This window comes from Lipotes vexillifer, unplaced genomic scaffold, assembly GCF_000442215.2.
Source record: "Lipotes vexillifer unplaced genomic scaffold, Lipotes_vexillifer_v1.1 scaffold14, whole genome shotgun sequence".
Classification (NCBI taxonomy): domain Eukaryota; kingdom Metazoa; phylum Chordata; class Mammalia; order Artiodactyla; family Lipotidae; genus Lipotes; species Lipotes vexillifer.
This window is the reverse complement of record NW_006775372.1, coordinates 2921391-2938363: the sequence shown is the minus strand read 5'-3', so window position 1 is coordinate 2938363 and position 16973 is coordinate 2921391. Positions and strand designations below refer to the sequence as shown.

At 47.1% G+C, this 16973-nt stretch overlaps 1 protein-coding gene across 1 annotated transcript in view; it reads left to right on the top strand.

The window, feature by feature from the left end:
- ANOS1 (anosmin 1) overlaps positions 1–16973 on the top strand; it is a 203025-nt gene that overhangs the window by 113854 nt on the left and 72198 nt on the right. Inside the window, exon 3 of the mRNA XM_007449895.1 lies at positions 781–843. Within this exon, the coding sequence (XP_007449957.1) occupies positions 781–843 (63 nt within the window). The remainder of the gene's footprint in view (positions 1–780; positions 844–16973) is intronic.

Genomic DNA, 16973 nt, shown 5'->3' with positions numbered 1-16973 from the left:
GCGGTACGCGGGCCTCTCACTGTTGTGGCCTCTCCCGTTGCGGAGCACAGCCTCCGGACGCGCAGGCTCAGCGGCCATGGCTCACGGGCCCAGCCGCTCCGCGGCATGTGGGATCTTCCCAGACCGGGGCACGAACCAGTGTCCCCTGCATCGGCAGGAGGACTCTCAACCACTGCGCCACCAGGGAAGCCCACTCAATACATTTTAATAGAGTAATTAAACTGGATAAATGTGAATGCTGCTGGATTCACTGAGATAAACATATAAGCTAACAATAATGGGTGTGATATATGTAAACATATATATATACATATACATATATTTAATGCAATTATTCAGTCACTTACAGAAGAATATTCAAAATATAGCCCTCTGTTGTCAATTTAAAAGCAAGTTATTGTTAAGGTTGAGAAAAAAATTCATCTGTAACAACAACCTTTAGAAAATAGTTTTTACTGAATAAAAATAAATATCCAAACTGCTGTGCCTGACAGTGAATATAACTGCTTTTCCTACGTGTCGCCTCCAGACTGTGCAGCTTTCCTTTTTCGATTTGTGTGGAAACGTATGTCTTTCTTTCCCTGCTCGGTCGTGATGCTCTTGGCTTGGATTCCTATGATACACACAGTGAAGATGAGCTGCTGATTAATTGGATTTCCTAAAGTCACTAGGAAAAGTAGGCCCTGAGAAGTCAGGAGTGTGCACAGGCGGGTTCTTTCCTTTTGGGCTTTGTTTCTTTCCCGTGTTTACTGATTGGTTTTCACTGTTCATCTCTCCTAGTGCCTGGAGCCCTGCAAGGTGTCCTGGGACCTGCGGAAGCAGCAGTGCCAGAGCTTCTGTGAGGTAAGAGGCCCCGTACACAGCCACGGACACTCGGGACGCAGTTGCAGGCTGACCACATGCCAGTGGGTCCTTGGCATGGGAGGGCGTCATGTTCTGTGGCTGGGGAAGTTCACTTTCCTTCAGGTGTGTGTGTGTGCATGTGTGTGTAAATTCACATTAAAAAAATTCTCGAGACTTCTTAAAACCTAGCCACCCACTGCTTCCATTATTAGTTAATCACACAGTAAAACTTTTTTTTTATCACCAATGAAGGGTTCAAGCTGCTGCCCTCCTCCCACCTCACATTATGGCTCTTCTGTGGGTGATTCTCGGCATGATGATTCTCATGCTTTTGGAGGAAGCCCCCCTTTTATTGGTGGCGGGGTTTCTCTGAGATTTTCACCTGGCTGTTCACCCTCCGGGCAGCCCATACTCTGGGCTGAGGCTTGCCCACGGTTTCCCGTATGGAAGGCACCTTACTTTCCCCGTGCTCTCAGGCAGATGATAGAGCGTTGCTGTCCCAGACAACCACTGTCTAAAATCATCAGTTGTGCTGAAGAAGGGAAGGGCTGCTTTGCTGCACTGTCTCTTCCAGGGCAAACCAGGGACCCAGGGACCTGCTGTGAAGCAGCCAGGCTGACGGCACGGTGGCCGCTCAGAGTAAGAGCGGTCGGAAAGCCCACAAGGGCCGTGAGCACAAGAGTTGGAAGAGTCCACTCTGGGGACCAAAGCAACACCGTGGAGGTTGGTGGCGAGGGAACGCCAGAAGACATGCCCGTGCGGCATCAGAGGGAAACGACGCTGCAAGGCTTTTTTGAGTGGAATGGGGCGCTGATAGGGCACTTCCGAGCTTCTCCAAACAGACACAGTGGTCTGGTTCCGCCCCCGTGCGGGAGCTGCCAAGGTGGTCCTGTTGCCTGCGTTTCACCTTGGAGGGCACACAGATTCCGTTCTGCAAACATGCCTGTGGACCTGGGGTCATAACAGCGCCATCAGTTGTTTGTTTGTTTGTTTTTAATTAATTTATTTATTTTTGGCCGTGTTGGGTCTTCATTGCTGCGCGCGAGCTTTCTCTAGTTGCGGTGAGCGGGCTTTCTCTAGTTGCGGCGAGCGGGCTTCTCACTGCCGTGACTCCTCTTGTGGTGGAGCACGGGCTCTGGGTGCGTGGGCTTCAGTAGTTGTGGCGCATGGGCTCAGTAGTTGTGGCTCGTGGGCTCAGTAGTTGTGGCGCACGGGCTTAGTTGCTCCACAGCACGTGGGATCCTCCCGGACCAGGGCTCGAACCTGTGTCCCCTGCATTGGCAGGCAGATTCTTAACCACTGAGCCACCAAGGAAGCCTGAGCTCCGTCAGTTTTAAGGTGAGTGAAATAAAGCCTCAGTCCTGATACTGTCTCACCTTCCTGATAACCACGGAGATAAGCAGGGCACACTGTAAGTCCACAGAGCTGTGTGTGGAAGCTTGGAGGCCTGGGAAGCTGGAAATTATCAAGTCACATGGCTCACCCACTGCAGGTGGCAAGACTGCCTCTCAGCTCCATCTCTGACCCCTCTCCCCATGTCCATGAGCTGCTGTGGCTGGATTCCCCTTGGACGGTTACAGGGGCTCACTGTGTTACAGGGTTATTTTAGAAAAGTGTTTAGTGTTGTTTTGGAAAACTAGAATGGAAGTGTTTCTCAGCTGCTAACGTAATCAATACGTGATCTTCCTAATCTCAGTTTTTATTTTGCTCCAAAAGTTTCTACTCAGCAGTTTGTGACTGGCTGGAAGATGGGTGATTTGCAAACTCTTACATAATGACATCTGTTGCCAGAAGTACCTGGGGGCTGAGGATTTTACCATAAGTGAAGTCTTTGGAAGCATTTTGTAGTAGTGAACTTTAAAATGCTTCCGATAATACATAGGACTGGCAGATATTTGAAGTTACATAGCCACTTGCTCTGCTACTGACACACACAGCTAAGCTAATGATTTAGTGTCAAATCGATAGAAGAGCTCTCCTATGTCTTTTTGTATCTTGTCCTTTTCTGGACGTTGGAGATGACGCAGAGGAGCATAAATCATGGCTTCTGCCCTCCCTCAAGGGAGCTGACATATTATACTTCAGGTTTTCCAGAATCTCTTCAGGCTTCTTTAGGGATCCAATCCAAACTTTCCCAGGAAACATGCTTACCTGCCATTCACATGAATGTTTCTTTATATTACTTACCTCTTCCTGCATAAAAAAATTACCCCCAAACTTAGTGGCTGAACACAGCACACAGTTTCTTTGGGTCAGGAGTTTGGGCACAGCTTAACTGCATTCTCTGCCCAGGGTCTGTCAAGTCTGTAATCAAGGTGTTGGCTGGGCTGCATTCTCATCTGGGGGCTCGACTGTAGGAGAATCTGCTTCTAAGCTCATTGCAGTTGTCGGCAGAATTCATTTCCTTGCAGTTGTAGGACTGCGTTCCTGTTTCCTTGATGACTTTTGGCTAGAGTGCACTCTTAGCTCCTAGAAGTTGCCTGTGGTCCCTCCCCGCGTGGCCCCTTTCATTGGCAGGTCACAAAACAGCTATATACTTCTTTAAGGCCAGAATCCTGATTTCCAGTCTGCTGAGATGGAATTTTATATAACACCACATAATCTCAGGGGTGATAGTTCTTCACCGTGGCCATATTCTATTGGTTAGAAGCACACACACACACACACACACACACACACACACACACACACACATATACCACACACACCACACATACACACACCAGACACACACACCACACACACACATACCACACACACACACCACACACACACACATACCACACACACACACATACCACACACACAGACACACAGACACACACACACATACCACACACACACCACACACACCACACACACACCACACACACACCACACACACATACCACACACACACACCACACACATACCTCACACACACACAAACCACACACACACACACCCCACACACACCACACACACACACCACACGCACACATACCCCCCCACACACATACCCCCACACACACACCACACACACACACCACACACACACACACACCACACACCACACACACATACCACACACACACACCACACACACACACATACCTCACACACACATACCCCCCCCACACACACACCACACACACACATACCACACACACACACCACACACACACATGCACACCACACACACATAACCCCCCCCCACACACACACACGGAGGTGATTGCACCAGCGCAGGTCATGACTCTGTGGGGCCCATTTTAGGCTGTGGAGGGATTCAGGTCCCTTGAGACATAGAACAGAGAAGATTGATCAGAAATGGAAACAAACAAGCAATAAACAAAACTGATGAATCTGTGCAAAGACAAGGGCAGTAAGGCCATCCCTTAGAATGTCTCCTACATTTTATAAAGTGCACTCCTACTTTATTTTGTATTCTGTACACAAACTGTACATATATATGCTGCTGTAGAATCTAGAGGAGCAAGATGTGCCCTGCTGTTCGCTTGGTAAACACATTATCCCTTAATATCACTGACTCTGTGTTGTTAGTTTTACATCTGATCCCTGAGAAGGGAGATATAATTGAAACCTTTCTCCCTGAAATTCCAGATGTGATAGTGGGCTTCTGTAATTGCCGTTCTGTCTGAAATAACTGTGAGGACTTCTGAATCACATCGGTTTATTAAAATGGGACTCGTGTTTACAAATTGTGATCTGCCGTGGCAGAAAGGTTAATTGAAACTTGAAAGGTGGGGAAAACAGAGGCCAGTTAATGTGAGGGACTTTGTGGAGAGACCTCAGCCCATTGGTCCAATAACTCAGAGCCTTAATGTTCAATTTTAGCCACTTGGATTGTTCTTATCTCTCTCTGCGGTTTTTTGCTTCTGTTTTATTTTGCCCTAAATGTCTGACTATTATGCTTAAAAGACTGAATCCTGAAGAGACTCATCCCTGTTTCAGTATTTTTAAGGCTAGTCATTCATTGAGACAGACCCGTCCATGCCCCTGGTTATCACATTATGTATTAAGAATGCATACAAGTTCCATATTGTCCGGAACCTAAGCTTTCCCTTTGTAAGAGTTCAGACCCAGAAGCACTCCAGGTTTTATTCTGATCCAACAGAAACAACTAGACTGTTAGATATATTTGGCCCAATGTGTATATTTGCAAGATGGTCTGAGCTTTATCTTCTAAGGCATGAGCTTGCAAACCACACCCCACAGAGCAAACCTGGTCTGCCTCTTGTTTTTGTAAGTAAAGTTTTATTGGAACTTGGCCAAACCAGTTTTTTCTTTTTAATATATCATGTATGGCTGCTTTTGTGTTACAACAGCAGAGTTGGGTAGTTGGTAATATATCATATGGTCCACAAAGTGGAAACTTTACAGGAAGTCTGGCCCTTTCCAGAAAGCGTGTTCCAACTCCTGCTCTAAGAAGAACCACAGTCATAATGATATCACACAACCTACCTAACCATTCAGATTGTCATGATTTCTTAGTCTGTATTACCAGCACCAATTTCTAAACATAAGGTATTTTCTTGGTAATTTTAGTCATGAAGTTCTGCTTCATGACTAAAATGTGGAAAAGATTTTCAGGGGCACGTTAATAATAACATACCTAGAATTCATTCATGGCCTCCTCATGTATTGATCTCTTTAACTTCTCATATGACTATCTATACAGTTCTACTTGTGCTACTTTTTCAGGCTGATGGCAGAGTTAACAATGTTATTTTTTTACATGACATAGTTAAGTATATTAGAACGGGAATCTTTTTTTCAAAAAATTTTTCACATTTATTAACTCATCATAGGGGTTCACTCCAGAATATGTTTTCTGCTTTTGGATAACGTATGAACTCTGACAAAAGTCACCATCAGCATTCATTGGGAATGTCTCCAGTATGAATCTTTGGGGGCAAATTAAGATAAACATCTTGTCTCAAGAACCCTTTGGGATCCTGGTGTAGCTTACAGAAAAAAGAGGCAGTTCTGGTACACAGAGTATTAGGACACTCTGTTCACCTTTTAATGTTTGGTATAAATGACAGCCCAAGGCTATGGATGTCTCTCAAGCCTAGATCTGAATCATAAGGGATGATTTCTCTGATTCATAAGGGATGATTTCTCATGTATCCTTTTATGAAACGTGTTATTTTCCATGACAGAGACATAGATAGATTGGGCTTCATTGCTTTAGTTTATTAACTAACCATTAGCCCCTTCCTCTTACTTTTATAAAACCTTAAGAAACATGATAAACTATTACAGTTTTTCGTACTAGTCATAAAATGCATGTTTTCCCATGTTTAAATGTATTTTTCTTACAACCGATGTAATCTTGAATTATAAATGAACGTGTCCTTTTTCCTTGTTAGCGGTATATAAAATAGTCACGTGTGTTACAGCTGTTGTTGTCTTAGTTTCGTTCTTTTTTTAAAAGATAAATTTATTTATTTATTTATTTTTGTCTTTGTTGGGTCTTCGTTGCTGTGCGCGGGCTTTCTCTAGTTGCGGCGAGCGGGGGCTACTGTTTGTTGCGGTGCGCGGGCTTCTCATTGCGGTGGCTTCTCTTGTTGTGGGACACGGGCTCTAGGCGCACGGGCTTCAGTAATTGTGGCTCACAGGCTCTAGAACGTAGGCTAAGTAGTTGTGGCTCACAAGCTCTAGAGCGCAGGCTCAGTAGTTGTGGCACACAGGCTTAGTTGCTCCACGGTAGGTGGAATCTTCCCGGACCAGGGCTCGAACCTGTGTCCCCTGCGCTGGCAGGCGGATTCTTAACCACTGTGCCATCAGAGAAGGCCCCTGTTCTCTTAGTTTTGATGACTCCTGATACATCGTCGTTTATGAATGGCCTTCTTGCTGATGAAACACCTCCCATCTTTAATTCTGATGTGTTTGACTTCATAATATCCCCACCCTAGTAGGATGTCAGCTGAGATGTCAACCTTGGCCGTATGAAATGTGCACTAAGGGTCATGGAAAGCTGAGACCTCACCTGCGTCAGGGGTCAGTCAGTGAGGGAAGCATCCATTGTTGATACTGAGCTTGTCATTCGATCAGCCTGGATTCTCATCGATCCAGTCCTGGTCAGGATGAAATTAGGAATAAAACAGAGGTTTTCACTCTGCCACAGATGGCATTATTGATTCATTTCTTTGTGCTTTTTGATTTTCAAAATACTTTCCCATATTACTCCATTTGATTTCTTAGCAATTCTTAGAAGTTAGGTCTGAATTTTACTAGGCGAACTTCAAGGGCAGTGAAACCAGCACACAAGGAGAAAATGTTTTATCGGCCCAAGATGACGTGGTTCAGAGGCAGAGGAGTAAGATCTAAAATCGAGCGGGTGTGCCTTCTAGTTAACGTTTCTTTCCCACTGTCCTCCATCCCAGACACCTCTGTCTACCCCTGCTCCATGAATGAGCCTATCTCTTATGTAAAATTGTTGGTCCAACCATTTGTGTGTGAACAGGCTTACTCTCAAATGAGAAGGAAGCTTTGATGATGCAGAATCATAGTTAGTTAAAGGTACTTCAAGGAATTGAAGGAAGAACACGGCTCCTTACTACTTACTACAGGGTCTCTTTGGCCGTGGGATGTTCCAACGTGACTGGAAAGACACCTTGAAACTAAGGTGTCAGATGTATCACACTGCTCTTCTTGCTGTCAAAACTTGTCCTGCCTCCGCTGCTCCACAACCCAGTGTTATGTCTTCAAATCTCGGGTATTGAGTAAACGCATCACTTCAGGAACTCAGGCAGAGCCATCACCTGTCTGGGAATGTCTCTACAAGAGTTAAAGGTACTGAAAGAAGCTGATGAGAGCTAAACAGGAAAAGGATGTAATCTGCCCCAGATGTTTGCATGCCGGAGGAAGGACGAGCACGTGGAATTTAATACAAGTTAGCAGTCTTTTGCTTTAGTGTACCGGAACAACAGCTGACCTGATTACAGTATCCTTGTGAAGGGACAAGTGGAGACGGACCTTGGTGCTGTTTTTTGAACGTAGGCATGTCTTTTCTTTCCTGGGGGTTGGGGATATACCAGAACGTAATAAAATAAAGCTGGCTTTGGGTGCCCGCCGTGGGATTCATGATACAGTCACCTCTAGTCTTTTGAAAAGTCAATTAGTGAATCATTCGGAGTCCATTAAATTAAGGTCCAGTATACAAAAGGGACTCAATTTTTATTAAAAAGGTTTGCTCTGTTGGAATATTTTCCCTGAGAAAGTTATATTATAGTACGGCTCCTGAGTCCTCCTTTAGGGGAATTGTTCATATTTGCAGGGCGGGGGGGGCAGCACCGGGATGGCTCTTGAGGTGTATGACTGGTGGGTATGAAGCACAGGTTCTTTTTACTTGTACAGTATGAGGGCTTGAGCAGAAGAGAGATGTTGGTGTGTTAGTCCAGGGTGGCAGTGGTGGAGGTGGGCAGAAGTGGGCAGCACATATTCTGAAGGTAGAGCTGACAGAATCAGATGACACGTTGCGTGGGACGAATCGGGGGAATGAAGGGTTGATGGTAATGGCGGGGTCTTTGTCATGAACAGCTGGGGGCGGGAGCTGGCATGACCTTGAGCAGATACTGACGTGTGGGGTATGTGAGAGGCACAGGTTTTGTGCGCGGTGGTGGGGGAGAAAGGATGGCCAGAGGCTTGGTGTTGAGCATGCTGCGTCTGAGACGTAAATTAGACCTCCACTCGAGATGTGTCATGGGCACATAGGTACATGAGTCTGGAGTTGAGAGATCGGGCTGGACATACAAATGTCATGGTTGATAGATGGTATTTAAAGTCGTGAAGCTGCATGAAGGGGTAGAATGACAAGAGCTTCATGGCTTATGTCCTAAATCAGTCCTGCTGGTGGACTAAGGGGGGGCTGATAAGATGGGAGGAGGTCCACGCGAGGGCAACAGCTTTTCAAGAAGGAAGAGGTGGTCAGTTGCATCTGCAGGACTGTGGAGGTCTGAAAACTGGTCACTGGAGACCGTGATGCACAGGTCATGGTCGACCTTAACAAGAGCAGAGCTAGCGGGTGGCTGCACAGAAAGCCTGATTGATGTGTTCCAGTGGAGTGGCAGGGAGAGACGGAGAGAGGAGGGGGTATAAGAACATTTCAGAGAGAACGGATTGCTGTGGAAGGTTGTGGGTGAAGGGCTGAGCAGGGTAACCCCACATTACATCGTGTTTGGGGTGAAGGAATCATCCCGTAGTCTGAGCGGATGGGAACTGTCCTGAAGAGAGAGGGTGTTTGATGCTAGAGGAGAGGGGAGAGCTGCAGAAGCACGTGACCTGAAGCGCCAGTGGCGTCCCCTGCACCGTGTGAGGAAGGTTTGACGTGGGAGTAAAGGACCGTGCCTCCTTGTCACGGGACGAGGTAGCGAATGAGAGCACACGGGCCAGCTTCCGGGGTATAGGCGGGTGTGAAAGGGGATTTGTGGAAGTGTCCTTCTCAACGCTTCACTTTTCTCCGTGAAATGGGGTGGCTAGCTGAGAGTGCTGGAGCCTGGGGTGACCAGCACGCAGCACATTTCCCCCAAAGCGTTAGCTTTTATCACTGTAATGAATAAGCTTTTATTTTTCACAAATGATAAACATTTACCTTTTATATTTTTAGAGTAAAGAAAAGTATTAATGATACAGTCTGGATTGTGATCCTTGGTCAAGGTGCAGATTTGGTCGAAGTTTTCTTTTCCACTTTAGTGAGGGTGGGAGTAATGGAATCGAAACGTTTCAAGGAAGGCTGAAGATTTTTATAATCGTTATGAGATCTCCTTTCCCGTCATCTTATAAAGGAAGCTGTCCTTATTAGATCAAATTTCACAGTCCTGGAAAATGAGGATATCAAGAATATTGAATGACGGTTTATGGTCGTTCAGTAAATTACTCACTGGCTGGAACGTGTTCTCCGTGGAATGCAGCCTTTTCTTTCTTTTCATTTTTTTAAACAGTGAGGCTCAATTTTCATTGAATGTTTCTGTGTTGCTGGGGAGTATACCATGAGACTCTTTTGAGGAGAATTGATGAGTTTTGAAAATTTATAAGAGGCTGAGACTGGAGGCTCTTTTGAATGATTTAAAGACCTATCCTGTCTCAAAAGAGGGACTAGCCAGGTAGCTATACAAGGAGTTAGGGGAATATCATAGAAATTACAAAAGCATCTAATTTAAGTAAAAAATCAAAGATGTATGTAAAGCACTTAAACAGCGTCTGAACATAACAGACATTGGATAAGTAGTAGCTCTTTTTATTATGATGGCGGAGGGCCAGGTCGCCACTTTGGAATTCTATGACAGGTCAATAGAGGACAGCCTTAAAAGGTCCCACTCCAACAGTAAATGTACAGGAGGAAATGTACAACAGATGCACACGACTCTGTCCACAAGCTGAAGTTCCTTCCTAAGACCACCTGCGTGGGAAAGGAGAGACAAGTGGCTGGGTCAGGGGCTTTGATTTTGGGGAAATGGTTTTTGTGTTTTTACCTTGCGAAGACTTTGAATACATTTATAAGCCGAGGGGAAATGACTGTCATCGGGAGTGTGAAGTGGGAGATTCGTCGGGGGAAAAGCCCAGATTTCTGGAGTCAGAAACTAGGCTTGAATCAAGTTTCAGTGCAGAGATGGAGAGACTCAGCTTCTGCAGATGCCAGCTGCAGCTCCCCGGGGCCAGAGCAGCGCTTCCCAGGCTTGGTCCTTCACACACATCACCTGGAGTCTTGCTAAAGTGCAGATTGTGTCTTAGCAGGCATGGGCTCTCGGCACGAGAGTCTCCGTTTCTCCAGCAGTTCAGATGCTGCTGGTGAAGGACTAGTAAGTGTGTGGATGCCCCTTCTTTGATAGTGGGGTTCCCTATAAGCTCTCACTTTGAGGTGCCTACTGATGAAATCTTGTGATTTCTTCTGTGGTATTCTGTAGAGAGAAAATGTGCAATGGCTGATAATGATTGAAAATAAACAGATGCAAACGGTTTTTGAAAGTGGAAGGGCTTCCCTGGTGGTGCGTGCTTAGGAAGATCCCACATGCCGTGGAGCAACTAAGCCCACGAGCCACAACTACTGAGTCCACGTGCCGAGAGCCCGTGCTGCACAACAAGAGAAGCCACGGCAGTGAGAAGCCCACGCACCGCAACGGAGAGTAGCCCCCGCTCGCTGCAACTAGAGAAAGCCTACGCACAGCAACAAAGACCCGATGCAGCCATACATACATACATACGTAAATAAAGAAATCAATCCCTCACACTTTTATCATTCAAAACGCAGAATTAGGGCTTCCCTGGGTGGCGCAATGGTTGAGAGTCCGCCTGCCGATGCAGGGGACACGGGTTCGTGTCCCGGTCCGGGAAGATTCCACGTGCCGCGGAGCGGCTGGGGAACGTGAGCTATGGCTGCTGAGCCTGCGCGTCCGGAGCCTGTGCTCCGCAACGGGAGAGGCCACAACAGTGAGAGGCCCGCGTACCGCAAAAAAAAACCCCACAAAAAACAAAAAAAAAAACAACGCAGAATTATGATTGTCAGTTTGTCTCTGTCCCCAAACGAAAGGTATTTCACTGGGTACAGAATTTCCAGTTAGCAAGTTTTAAAAAATTAGTTGTTTAAAAATCTTTTCATTTTCTTTTGTATATTTTCTGAAAAATCTCCGACGTTCTTTTTTTTTCAACTGTTTATAAAGAATCTTTTTATATCTCTGTCTGCTTTTTTTTTTTTTTTTTTTTTTCCTTGCGTTATGCGGGCCTCTCACTGTTGTGGCCTCTCCCATTTGCGGAGCACAGGCTCCGGACGCGCAGGCTCAGTGGCCATGGCTCACGGGCCCAGCCGCTCTGCGGCATGTGGGATCTTCCCGAAACGGGGCACGAACCCGCGTCTCCTGCGTCGGCAGGCGGACTCTCAAGCACTGCGCCACCAGGGAAGCCCTCTGTCTGCTTTTAAGTGTTTCTTTCTATGTCTAGTTTTAATATGATTATGGATACCTTGATGGGGTGGCCTTTATGTGTCTTCTGTTGGGGGTCACTAAGTTTCTTCTGATTGTGGGCTTATAATTTTAATCAAATTTTAAACACATGGGCCAATTTTTTTCTGCCCCATCCTCTGTGTCCTGTCTTCTGGACCCTAAATATACATGACAGACTTTATCTGGTCTCCTGGGTCAGTCAGTCTCTGATCATGTTATTTTGCTCATTTTTTCCCCCAATGTCTGCTCCATTTTGATGGTTTTTATCATTGTGTCTTCAAGTTCCCAACAAGTGATCTTTTCTTCTGCAGTGTCTGACACTTTTTAATCCTCTCTGGCATGTTTTTGTCTCTTCATCTTTACTTCTGGAAGTTCCATGAAGGTCTTTCCTGCATCTTCTGTGCCTCTCCTCTCTGTGTCCGTGTTTTCTTCTATATTCCTGGGCATATAGAGCATATTTATAATAACCTTTTATCGATAAATGTCCTTTCCTGCTAATTACATCACCTGTGTTGTTTCTGGCTCTGTTTCTTTAGATTCTCTATTTCCCTTTTGGTTGTGTGTCATGGTTTCCTGCTTCTTTGCATGCCTGATGATTTTTTTTTTAAGTACTTTCTTTTTAAATAATTAATTTTTGGCTGCATTGGGTCTTCATTGCTGCGCACAAGCTTTCTCTAGTTGCAGCGAGCAGGGGCTACTCTTCGTTGCTGTGCGCGGGCTTCTCATTGCCGTGACTTCTCTTATTGTGGACCACGGGCTCTAGGCACGTGGGCTTCAGTAATTGTGCCATGCGGTTTCAGTGGTTGTGGTGCATGGGCTTAGTTGCTCCGCGGCATGTGGGCTCTTCCTGGACCAGGGATCGAATCAGTGTCGCCTGCCTTGGCAGGTGGATTCTTAACCACTGAGCCACCAGGGAAGTCCAGCATGCCTGATGATTTTTTTTTTTTTTTCCTGTATGTGGGCCTCCCACTGTTGTGGCCTCTCCCGTTGCGGAGCACAGGCTCCGGACACGCAGGCTCAGCGGCCATGGCTCACGGGCCCAGCCGCTCCGCGGCATGTGGGATCTTCCCGAAACGGGGCACGAACCCGCGTCTCCTGCATCGGCAGGCGGACTCTCAAGCACTGCGCCACCAGGGAAGCCCATGCCTGATGATTTTTTTTTTTTTTCCTTGCGTTATGCGGGCCTCTCACTGTTGTGGCCTCTCCCGTTGCGGAGCACAGGCTCCGGACACGCAGGCTCAGCGGCCATGGCTCACGGGCCCAGCCGCTCCGCGGCATGTGGGATCTTCCCGAAACGGGGCACGAACCCGCGTCTCCTGCATCGGCAGGCGGACTCTCAAGCACTGCGCCACCAGGGAAGCCCATGCCTGATGATTTTTTTTTTTTTTCCTTGCGTTATGCGGGCCTCTCACTGTTGTGGCCTCTCCCGTTGCGGAGCACAGGCTCCGGACACGCAGGCTCAGCGGCCATGGCTCACGGGCCCAGCCGCTCCGCGGCATGTGGGATCTTCCCGAAACGGGGCACGAACCCGCGTCTCCTGCATCGGCAGGCGGACTCTCAAGCACTGCGCCACCAGGGAAGCCCATGCCTGATGATTTTTTTTTTTTTTCCTTGCGTTATGCGGGCCTCTCACTGTTGTGGCCTCTCCCGTTGCGGAGCACAGGCTCCGGACACGCAGGCTCAGCGGCCATGGCTCACGGGCCCAGCCGCTCCGCGGCATGTGGGATCTTCCCGAAACGGGGCACGAACCCGCGTCTCCTGCATCGGCAGGCGGACTCTCAAGCACTGCGCCACCAGGGAAGCCCATGCCTGATGATTTTTTTTTTTTTTCCTTGCGTTATGCGGGCCTCTCACTGTTGTGGCCTCTCCCGTTGCGGAGCACAGGCTCCGGACACGCAGGCTCAGCGGCCATGGCTCACGGGCCCAGCCGCTCCGCGGCATGTGGGATCTTCCCGAAACGGGGCACGAACCCGCGTCTCCTGCATCGGCAGGCGGACTCTCAAGCACTGCGCCACCAGGGAAGCCCATGCCTGATGATTTTTTTTTTTTTTCCTTGCGTTATGCGGGCCTCTCACTGTTGTGGCCTCTCCCGTTGCGGAGCACAGGCTCCGGACACGCAGGCTCAGCGGCCATGGCTCACGGGCCCAGCCGCTCCGCGGCATGTGGGATCTTCCCGGACCGGGGCACGAACCCGTGTCCCCTGCATCGGCAGGCGGACTCTCAACCACTGCGCCACCAGGGAAGCCCATGCCTGATGATTTTTGATTGGATGTCAGATTTTTGTGTTCTGAATTTTGCTGTATTTTGTAAAAAGCATTCGATTGTTCTGGCATGTAGTTACTTGAGATCAGTTTGCTTTTGTAGAGACTTGCTTTTAAACTTTCTTAGGGCAGATTCAGAGCAGCCTTTAGTCTAGGGCTAATTTGTCCCCATTACTATAGTGATATTTTTCTGAGGACTCTATCGGATGCCCTGTGTATTATGTATCCTTTCTGCTCTGAGGTTAGAATGTGAGTTAGTAGCCTCCTTAGAACTCCAGGAATTGCTTTGCTCTAGTGCTTTCTGTCTGTTCCTTCCCCGGTCTCGTGTGCTTTCACCTCATGCATGTTCAAGAAACAGACTTAATGGACATAGAGAACAGACTTGTGGTTGCCAAGGGGGAGGGGGTTGGGAGAGGGGTAGAGTGGGAGTTTGGGGTTAGCAGATGTGAGCTTTTACATGTAGGATGGGTAAAAAACAAGGTCCTACTGTAGAGCACAGGGAACTCTGTTCAGTGTCCTGGGATAAACCATCATGGAAAAGAAGATAAAAAAAAAAAAAAAAGAATGTTAAAAGAAAGCAGTATGCAGCCCAAAACTTGAGGGGTCCCTCACAGCTCTCTGGGTTTCTCTTTGCCTAGTTCCATCCTTCCTGATTTTCTGTCCACAAGACCTACTCGTTTCAGCCTCCTCAAACTTTGATCTCTTTCTCCTCGACTCAGAAAAGCTGCAGGACGACCTTTGGGTCACCCCTCCTTGCACTGTGGACTTGAACCTACCCCCAGCCGTGCATTATCGGCCATCTCTGGGCTCACCTCATTTGTGTGCTCTGTCAGGGCGTACAGCCCTGTGCTAGCTGTTGGCCATTGTCTGCTGTTACATATATTCTGTCCAGTTTTATGGTTGTTTCCAGAAGGTCAGTTCCCACATTCCTCAACAGGCATATGTAGAGGGTTTTTGCCAAATAAACCAAATGAATTGAAGCTGTCCAGACTGTGCTCTGACTACTCTGGTTTTGCACACTTGGTTCTTTATGGCTGAAAAGACACTGACATTCAAACGGTCCTCTCCACTCCTGCCTTTCTTAATTTAAGACAGCTGTCACATCTTCTGAGCGCCTTCTCTGACAACTTCACATGAGCTCGTGTCTCTCCTGTGTTTATTAACTGATACGGTTATTTACGTTTTAGTGCTCCTGAAAGGCAGGCAGAGTGGCAGCAGAGCCGTGACTGCCTTCTCTTTGTCCCTGTCGTATGACACACTGCTGGACACTGTCGAGACGTGTTTTGAATATGCGCTACCAGTTGTTCTCGCGGGATTTGTACATGTCTGTGACAGTGCTTACGACATCGTGGTTTTGTTGTTTCGATGTCTGTCTCCTACAGAGGATTCTGGACTTCTCCAGAGAGTGATGGAAGCTTATCTCCCTTTCACATTTGTGCTTTTCTGGCTAATTAATCAATATATTGCTCTAATCCAGAGTCTTTGGACTCTGACACTCTTTTGACATTTTTGGTTAAATTCTTCATTGCCATGAGGCTGTCCTGTGCACTGTGGGATCTGTAGCAGCATCCCTGGGTTCTTCCCACTCACTAGATGCCAGGAGCGCTCCCCTCCCGGTTGTAAGGACCAAAAAATGTCTCCAGGCCTTGCCTTTATCATACTCTCTGTGGGGCAAAAGTCACTTCTGCTGAGAACCCTTTTGCTAACCTATGGTATTTGTAATTTCCCTTGCACATTATAATGAGGAAATAACATTCTGTTCACATTAATTTCTAGTTCACTTTGCGATGGTACCATCAGTCTAAAAGTATGCTATCCATATAGTAGTGTATAAACAAAGGGAGAGAAATTTCAAGGAAGATTTCTGGGATCCTGCGATTTATAAGAAGAAATATGCATTTGGTCTTCAACCCCCTTCTTGGCACAGAGGTCCTCGGGAATGTCCTAAGTGGTGAGAGCTCTCACAAGGTGTCTTTTGTTACTTTAATGAGGTGACCTTGGCAAAGCACCTGCTCACAGGGGGCTGGTTGCCAGTGGAGCAACCCTGTAGTTAGGGGTTGGAACTTTCCTCCCACCCACTGACTTAAGGGAAGCCGGGAAGAGCTGGAGATTGACTTCAGTCCTCAGCGGCTCATGAGCTGATCAGTCAGGCCCGAGTAATGAGGCCTCCATCAAACCCCCAGAGGACCGGGTTCAGAGAGCTTCCTGGTTGGTGAACACGTGGAGATTTGGGAAGAGTATCTTGTGTCCTTTCCCCATACCGTGCCCTATGCACGGCTTCCATTTGGCCGTTCCCGCCTTACATCCTTTTGTAAGAAACTGGTAATACAGTAGGTAAAATGTTTCTCTGATTTCTCTGAGGCACTCTAGCAAACTAATTGAACCTGAGTGGGACTTGTCGGAACCTCCAATCTGTAGCCCTTTGGTCAGAAGCACAGGCGACAGCCTGCACTTGGAACTGGCCTGTGCATAGGCAGTAGGGGATGTCGTCCTGTAGGACTGAGCCCGTGACCTGTGGGGTCTGATGCCGTCTCCAGGAAGATAGTGTCACGATTGAGTTGAGTTGTGTAAACATCCAGCGAGGGTCTTAGAATTGCTTGGTGTTTGTGCAGGGAATGCCCCCTCCCCCCCGCCGATGACATTGGAATTGGGGGTACAGACCTTTTATAATTTCTTAGACTGTGAAAGTGTATCTCTTTTCTGAAGTATGATTTTGCTTGTAACTTGGATGGGACAGGATTTGCGAAATTCTCTGAGATGGAAACATGTTAGAAACTTAAAACTACAAATCAGAGTAAATATGTACATTTAACAACTTGACAATTTATTCCTCCTCAAAAGAAATTTTTCATATGAGTATTTTAGGTAATCTGTAATTAATCTCTTGTGTTTCTCATTGTTTTTTTTTTTTTTTTTTTTTTTTTTT